General features: G+C 30.3%; 1 protein-coding gene across 3 annotated transcripts in view; it reads left to right on the top strand.

Moving 5' to 3' along the window:
• The first annotated feature begins 1,260 nt into the window (after positions 1-1,260).
• LOC119835900 (protein NDRG4-like) overlaps positions 1,261-9,540 on the top strand; it is a 42,461-nt gene continuing 34,181 nt past the window's right edge. For 2 of the 3 annotated variants that reach the window (XM_038361006.1, XM_038361008.1), the window contains exon 1: positions 1,261-1,482. In XM_038361006.1, the coding sequence (XP_038216934.1) occupies positions 1,382-1,482 (101 nt within the window). In that variant the 5' untranslated portion in view covers positions 1,261-1,381. Of the gene's footprint in view, positions 1,483-3,185; positions 3,313-3,533; positions 3,611-9,540 lie in introns of those variants that run through there. The other variant, XM_038361007.1, reaches the window with a different exon arrangement.

Genomic DNA, 9,540 nt, shown 5'->3' with positions numbered 1-9,540 from the left:
TAATAAATGTTATTTGCAGTTAACAATTTTCTTTTTTCTTTATTACAATATTTATGGCAAGACTAGGTATAGTATATAGTGATTTTCATTCTTCAAGTGGTATTGGAATTATATAGTTAAATCCTATATATTAAGCATATGTAGACACAAAACATATTTATGTTATGAAATAAATTATAGATAAATTCATTGGTCAAATTTAAAATTAAAACCCGAACGTTGTAGGAAGTAAATAATATCTTAATCCTATCACTTGCACGGCGAACTAAATGGTGCTTTATCCAGGCTGCCGAGCCATTTGATCCATTTCATAAATTTGTTTCATAAACTTTTCTCTCTGCCTCTTATTTACTGAATATGTTACGTTAAAATATTGTTTAAATGATGCTTCTTGTTACGTCGCGTTTAAGTTTAAGCTCTTACAGCGTTGGCATTAAGAGTGGTTCTGAATAATAAGTATAAACAATGTCATCCTGTGTTAAATGGTACTCGGTATATGAAATTATAAGAAACCTTTATCTCATGAATTTTTAAGTTTTCTCAATATTTCATTTCAAGTTATGACCGCGACAAAAGCAATTTAATTGATTTCCGATATTCGCCACTATATCATGCCAGGAAATTTTCACGCTTTATTTACCATGGTTACGTGGTCTCTTTGCTGGTTCTAATAACCTATGCATTATGTAATAGATTTATTAATAATTATAGTGCATACACTATCTGTATTAATTTTGCCCATATTGAACGATTCCCACTAAAATTTTCGAGTATATTGTAAAACGATAATTATATAAACAGTGCTATAGAAATTCTGTTTATTTTTAATCTGTAAAAATGAGACACGTGTAAATCCTATAGCAACAACGCAAGAAATAAATTTTATATAGAACTATCTGATCCAGCAAACGCTGTTCTGCCTTACTCTTATCATTTAGGGATATGAAAAATAGACTTTGCCCGATTCCCAGACCTACCCAATATGCACACAAAATTTCATGAGAAGAGGTCCAGCCGTTTCGAAGGAGTATGATAACTAAAATTGTGACACGAGAATTTTATATATATATAGATTATTGTTTTCATTAAATATTCTATAATATTCTGTTTGTTGCATATTCATGCACGAGTATGGAACGTGTTATAAAATTTCATAAATTGTTTATGTAAAATAATACTATTGAATCATCACGTACTCAGATTATCATCCACATCCAATAGTGTATTATACCATTGTGCCGCACCTACAATTAACATCAACGCATCAATAAAATTAGATTCAGTTGTAAGGTTTACTCTCCGCTTTACGCAACATTAGTTTCTTTCTCAATTTCACAAGTCGTATAGAATATTAGGATATTTTTTTTATATTATTTAGACGATGGATAATTATGCTTTCGTGGTGGACGAGTCAACGCTCGACGAGAATCGATACCAGCACCATGCAGCCTATGAAATGAATATACAAAATCAATATGAAATGTAAGTATTATAATTTAATTCTTTGCATTTTCGTTATTGGATATCGTTTGTGTGTGTTGTTTTCCAGCATTAAGCAGCAATATATATTATTGTGTATCTACATATCCCGGGCTCTTTTAGTTGAGGACTAGGAGATATCATAATTATGGTACCTACCTAGAGCAAATAGAAAGTTTGGGAAATATGTATACCTAATAGTGAACATATTTATAACACATTAATATATAAAATTTAAATGGTTGATCTTTTGTTTGCGTTACACGCACACACAAATAACAATATAATGGCATGATTTTTGCAATCCCTATTATTATTTAATTCTTCCTATGTAAAGCTCAAGACGTAGGTGTTTATCCTTATTGAGATCGGTTAATATATTAGTGAGAGTTTTTAGTAGCTACTTTATTACTAACTATATGTAACATAAAAAAATACTATTGTTTCCAACTGTACGTCTAGCTGTTTATTTTTTATTTGTGCGTTCTGTGGAACTTTTATAATTCTCATATTTTACTACTAATAATATGAAAATTGTAAAAAGGTTAATGATAGATTATTTGGAAGCTCTGATCGTCTATTGTCGGAAGCCAAGATCATACTCATTATTCTGTGCCAAGACTCACTTTGGGTCATTGCGCCAATATTGTAAGTAACCTTAGAATAAGTAATAATATACTACCCAATACAAACCTTGCCTAACTCCTTGTTTTGAATTAATAATATTTTTAACTTTAACAGATTTTATTAACAATATTCAAAAATTTATAACTCAGTCGTATATCACTATAAATGTGTACATATATGTATCATTTATATCCCCTCATAGATTGTTTTTTGCTTAGCGACATCTATTGATGAGAAGCTGTTATTTTGGAAAAATAACTTACGTTCACTTGAATCGGCTTTCCAGTATAAATAAGTATGCAGAGATGTCGCTAGTACAACATTATGGTGAAAAAGTTAAAAGAGAGAATCACAAATAATTTTATTTATAATATAGTTTGAATGTTTTAATAATAATTATGTACTTCTTATTTGAGTGATATAGCTTTTGCGCGGTATATTTTCAACTAAAATATTTACTACATATGTGCATGTTTTACAAATCAGTGAAAATGTGAAAAACAATTATTAATTAAATTTTATATATATCGATTAAAAAAAGTAACAGTTTTAGAAAAAACTTTTACTCGGTTTATTTTTAGCTGTATAGCATTCAAATGCGTTATAAACTTAGAAATTTTTTAACAATAGACTTCTTTCTTTATTTTCGAATGCAATGCTGGTCATTACTCATTTGACAGATGACACTGACAGTTGACTTTGATTTTTCCAGTGATGCCAACTTAACTTTATAGCAATGGCATTGACAGAGGAAAGCGATTGGCAAAAAAAGATTTTAATAGCAAATATTAATATATCAAGTAACTTTGGAGATAAATATTTAATTAAACTTGTTACAAAATCTTTCATTTCACCGTGAGAAATTATAAATAAAATAAAGCAAGTGGCACATTTTCCTTATAACTTCTTAAATTAAAATGTTAAATACTATTTGTGTTTTGACTAAAGAGAAAGAATAATTAACGTTATCTTTAGGCATTATTTTGGCAAAAACTGGCAATCTTGCAACATTTCTCTCTAGCAACTGGGAAAAGCTAACTGATATCAGTTGGCACCACTGGTTTTATCTTTTTTATGTCACTTGCTTTGGGGCATTACAACGGGTGTGTGGATAGCTGCAACGGAATAAATTCATTTTTAAAGAAGTTCTGCGTTAAGTTTTATTGGTTTTGCGCATCGAAAAAATTTTAATAACTGTGTCTGAAGGTAAGTAATTTTTTGAACAATTATTTTTTTATTAAAGTATGACTTCGTTGCAGTCAGTTCACATGAGATAAATTGGTGCATAAAAAACTTTTTAAAACTTTTTTTTTATACCCGCAATATTTAATATTTTGTGCGCGATTAATTTATCGCGATATTTAATTATTTTTTAACATTATATAATTAATTAACATGCATATATATCTATTTATTTTTATTTATAGTGAATTTGTGAAGTTTGAAGATTTGGATTAGATAGAGTAAAGACCATGTACTGTCCAGATGAAGCTACTACGGACAGGTAAGTTTAAATTTTTAATTAAAAAAAAGAGTGCATATGAATAATAATAATCGTTTTGTTTTAAATTAATAAAGCATTATAATAAAAAGGAGTTGAAGGTAGGTACACATGCATAATGCGAATATAAAACCGATCCGGCGTGCCACGGTGTCATGTTAGGTATTATTGCCGTGGCATGGTCATGAGAAGTTTCGGTTGCTTTTTGATTTGTTTGTAATGTTAATATAATATTCCCGGGTTCTCCGCCAACTTCCAACCTACACCGGACTTGCGTTTGGGATAAAGAAAATTCTCGAAAGTTATTTATATAACGGCAATATATTCGTATTATATATTATATGTAGTCTATTAACGAAACTTAAGGAGGTCAATTATAAGCAAATGTTACGGATCATAATTTTCGAAAATAAACTTGCGAATTAAATTATAATAACAGTTTCAAACTTACAGCGACATATGTAAGTCATCTAGCTGATGCTCGCAGCTTCGGTCGCGTGGTAAAGTAAAATTTCATGGTACAAACTTTCGTCCTCATATTATTATTAGTAACTTATCCCTTGGGGGTAGAATTTATCAAATACCTTTCTTAGCGAGTGCCTACAGAGGCTATTTGGATGCCTAATTTCAGAATAATCAGTACAGTAGTTATGGTTATGCGTTTATAGATCAGATAGTCAGACACCATTTCTTCTTACCATTATTTCTTCTTTCTTTGCTTATTCCACACATAAATTATACAAAAAAGTCACTCCGTGATGAGGAACTATAAAAAAAAAATTACATTTATAATATTAGTAAGTAGGCTGTTTCCCGCACCCTTCCGCAAGTAGTCAAATGAAGTCCTCATGGAAAATAATATAAATGCATGCATATAAACCAAGCCACTTACTTGCATTTATTACGTTGTAAAAATTATATTTTGATACTCACCTATTATTCAAAATTACTCTGTTAAATATTAAGTTGTAGACATAATTTTATACAAATTTATTGTTCCCCATTTATTCATTACATTTATTGATATTCTACTTAACTAAAGATTACATTTTTTATTTTATTACTATGAGACACACAAGCTTGCGATAACCATTAATATTCATAGTTCGCAAATATTCAAAATCACGCGGACAAAAAAAAAAATTAACGATTTCATTTGGAAATTTGCGAAATCCGTTATACGGATATATCCCTTAACCAACCCAATTGCAAAATCGGTTCTTTAATGTAATTATTGGCTTCTTTAAAGTGTATAGGGTTCAACTAGTGAAAGCTGAGCCTTGCATTGTGTCCCATTTTTTTTTATATATATTCAGGCTTTATTCTTTCCTATTTTGATGAAAGTAAAAGTTTTTAGAAGTATGCTGACTACCAAATATATGAAACTATTTGAAACCTTATAAAATATTTTGACGATTTTTTTTTAAATATATAACATTGTTACGTTCTTTTTATATATTTTTGAGAACATTATTACGTTAATTTGTTTTAATGTATAATGTATCAATACACACGTTTCAGACTTTAAATTATTAACCTTACTTGCTATATAATTATGCTGTTAACAATAATAATCTTAAAATATGATTAAAATTTTTAATAATGTTTAGTTGATTCTGTATCTAAAGCTTGTTTTTTTATTTTTTTTTTCTATTGTCTATTATAAATATTGTCTATTCTGTTATATTACAAATTTTGTGCAATATTTTAGGTGCCTAATAATTAGGATTCAAACGAACCTGCTATAAGTCTGTCTGATTGTGTTTACATCCAAAACTTCATAACACGGTCCTGCTTCGCCTTTTGACTACGGCACTAGAAAATTCCAATTAATCTCGTATGTAATAAAAACACGAAAATGATACGAAACTACTAACGCTGCATAACATTGCCATATTCATTTTTGCTAGCGCGTTATGATATTACGTTATGATAATATTAATCTATAAAGAAACCGTTGCCACGTATAATGTTACTTTAACAACTTTAAAATTTAAGATTCTTTAACAGATGTAAAGTTTAACATTCATTTGTTTTCATTTCATTAACGGGCGCTTTTACTCTTTCCATAGTTAAATATCGCTCGTGATGGTTACAGTTGATTTTTTTTTCTCCTATTTGTATTCAATTGGGTTCCGAAACTACTAAACCGATCTTGAAAATAATTTCACTAGTGCAATGTTATATTATTGAGTATCGTTATATTGTTTTTTGTTTGAATCCCGGTTTAACCAGGGTGGATGGGTCAAGGGACCAGTTTCTTGTAAAATAGACGATGAACGAGATTTCGTCGTACTTAAAACATATTGAAATCATTTATCAATAAGTCTCATTTTAATACATTTATTTTTTTAAAGCATTATCCTACAGAATTACAGATAAATAGATTCAAATAGGTTGTTTATTTCTTGATGTGGTATAAAAAAAGGGGCTTGAGAAGATATAATTAATTACTATAAACTCACAACAGACACTTAAATTTTATTATACGTATACGTATACTTAGGTATATAAGGTAAATTTTGACACTGAGTCTTGTAAATCTTTATCCAGACGCCTGCAGTTGTGTTGTCAGAATTTCCCAGCACAATTTTCCTACACTTAATTGGCACTTAAAAAGTTCTAGCTCTGCAATTCCCGACTTTCGTCGTTTTAATACTCATTATTGTAGAATATCATTAAACGGTGGCAATAAATTTACTATAGACATAACTTTCAGACTATTTATTTTATTAAGTATCTTCATCATATATTAGTATGTATGTCTTTGAGTTTCATTAATTGAACCACAGAAATGCTTTAGATATATTTAGATGTAGAGAACGTGTACATGTTAATATTTAAATTGATTTAATATGATCTTCTATATTATATTGATAGGTGAAGCAAAATTTTTGTTACCTCTGCGAATATTGCGCATACGCAGGAGTATGAAGTTTTGCACACTTATAGTTTATACGAAAGAATGTAGAACGCTTTTTTTTAATAATGCACAAAAATATACATCTAATCAACAAAAAGGTAATATATAAAATAGCAAACTTATTACAAGTGATAATAAAAGCACATAATTTATTTATAAACGAATTTAGTCTTCATGAATTAGGAAAATGCTAAGTTTTATGAAGTAATGTCTCAAATTTGGTGCTTTAACTTTGTAGGCTCATTCCTGTGAAGTTTACATAATTGTTGCATAGTTAACATTAAGGATACCGTGGCAATATTTTGGAATAGTTTCTGGAATGTTAGTAACTCAACAATAAAGAGTTATCTATGAAATTTACAAGGATATAATAACTACACTAATGTTATAAAGAGAAAACTTTTACGCGGCTTCGCACGCGTTAAATTCGGTGTAGTTTAATCGATGTTATTATACATATAAACCTTCCGCTTGAATCACACTATCTATAAAAAAATCAATCAATGTATAAAAAAGCCCATCAAAATCCGTTGCGTAGTTTTACAGTTCTAAGCATACAGAGGCGGGAAGCGGCTGTGCTTTATACTATGTACTGATTAACGGCTTATACGCAATAATGTTTAAGGGCATACATTATGTAGTGTAAACGAAGCTAGGCGAACAAAGATTTATTTCATATGCACTATATTATAAGGGGTATTTAAAAATGCATTGTCGTGCGTGCCCCGTTCGCTTCTGCTCGCTCGTTCGCAAATTGGAGGTACTTCGCTTGCTCACGTCCTGGCCTCTTGCCAAGAAACCCGGTCGATTCGAACCGAACGTAAAGCGGGCCACCAGACTGACACTACTCTTAACTACATACCCTCGACGTACTTTATGTATACGCCTAGGTACATGTAGGCATCGAATACAGAAATTAGGTCTACTGTTTGGCTGGTTTTAATAAGAACGTGTGGAGTGCGTGGAGAAATAAGTAATTAAATTGGATATTTGAAAGTGAAATAAAGTGTGTTTATTTATTTTTCTTGTTTAATATGTAAATCAGTAATATGTAATCTGTAATTTGTAAATCAGTAATCAAGATCTTCCGTTGAAAAAAAAAATGTTATTCGTCTCCGTGTTTTTATTAACAAATAGTACGTGGGAACCAATATAAATTTTGGTTAGATTTTATTTTAAGTCCTGAAGAATCAATATTATAAATTGACGTGTATGCCTATTGCATTTCTTTTTTTTTCGTTCGAAATGTGAACCAGTCTAGGTCGTTCTAAGCTAAGTTTGATAAAAATAATTTAAAGATAACCGATAAGAATATTAAAGGAAATTAAACAATGCCACTTATTATTATACATACGTATAAGATTTCCCTCAAATTACTTATTTTACACCAATAATATAAAAAAAATATATCAATGTTTAAAAAACATCGCAAACTAGTCTTTAACATGAATTCTAAACGTTACGAAATTCAAAAACGGACGAGTAAAGACCGTTCAGTAGAGTTTAGTCCACATAGATAACCTCGATATAAATGCCGGGATTATTCAGCGATTTCTGACCACAACTGCACGGACGTAGATACTACCTACTAAATAGAATGCTCTATTCAGGTAGCCATTTAAATGTCAGCTAGGACATCATTATTTTCTATTTCCTGTTGTATACAGCAGTGTTATTTGACGTGTGGGTTCTGTAGCGATGTCACGAAATATTTTATTATATGGGGGCCGTTTATGACAAAGATTGAAAACACAGCTATACACAATTTGGTATGTCATCAAATTCCATGATTGCGCCAGACGTAAGTTTGGTTTTCAACTGACTTTTCTAGAAACTAAGGAGGTTTTCAATTCGATTGTGTTTTCTTGTTTTTTACTATATAGACGATTGGCGGGTTTGTTGTTGCAGGGGTTAGTAGTAACAAGCTTTTTTTACCGGGTTTTTTACTCTTAGGTGGACAGAATTGGACTCATTTATTTTGTTAAAACGTCTTGCATTACATAAAAACTATAAGTGGCCCGCCGAGGTGCTAGCTCGGCATGTGTCTCGATTTCAATCAAGTTTGTAAAAAAAATCCTCTATGAAATGTATAATTCTTAAAGCCTATACTTTCTGTTTTCTCAAAGTTTTTTACAATGTTGATTAACTTAAAATTAAAATTTGTAATATTGTGTTTTCTACATAGATGTAGATATTAATTTATGGTGACTTATATTAGTTTTAACTAACGTGCCATGGGGCAGCTTGTTACGAGTTTAGTGTAAGTTGTTAAATGTAAGGATTGCGAAGAAAAATTGGCTAAGACCAAAAAATGTGTAACAAAAACAAAGGAAAAGGCAAAAGTGAAGGAAAAGGAAGAAGGAAAAGATATAAAGATAAGAAAAAAAATTGGCTTCCGATTCAAATTCTGACATTGATGAAGTATATTGTTTAACATGTACCAAAAGTTTTAGCACCTCTACAGAAGAAGAACTTATAGAAGATTGGGTAGAATGTGGGCCCATGTCGTAGGTTCACTAATTCAATTGCATTAATTGCAATTTTGATGAAGACTATTTAAATATTAGTACCTATGTGATATTGTTCCTTACCTCTGTATAAATAATGTGTATGGTGATCTCTTTTGTTTATAACGTCTTAAAATAATAAATAAAATGATCTATCATTGATGATTTTAGATTGTTTTTCTACCGTAATCTTGTCCCGAATCGGGGATAAGTAGACATACGACTTTTTTTGGTTAAATTGTCAACTTGAAGTAATTAAATAAGTTTCAATAAATTTTCAATCATATTTTCATAATGCAATTAAATGTAATAATAACTCCATAGCTTTTGTCATATTGACAATTATCCTCACGCCCCCTTAACTGACGGTTTTTCATAAGAACCGCCTACCTCAGAGACATCGGTGACAAGTATAAAAGAATTGTCATGTTAACATATTCATCATCATCATTAGCCCATATATGTTCCCACTGCTGGGACACAGGCCACCTATGAGGGTTCAG

The sequence above is a fragment of the Zerene cesonia genome, chromosome Z (genome assembly GCF_012273895.1).
Source record: "Zerene cesonia ecotype Mississippi chromosome Z, Zerene_cesonia_1.1, whole genome shotgun sequence".
Lineage (NCBI taxonomy): Eukaryota > Metazoa > Arthropoda > Insecta > Lepidoptera > Pieridae > Zerene > Zerene cesonia.
The sequence above is the reverse complement of the archived record's forward strand: the minus strand, read 5'-3'. Positions and strand labels throughout refer to the sequence as shown.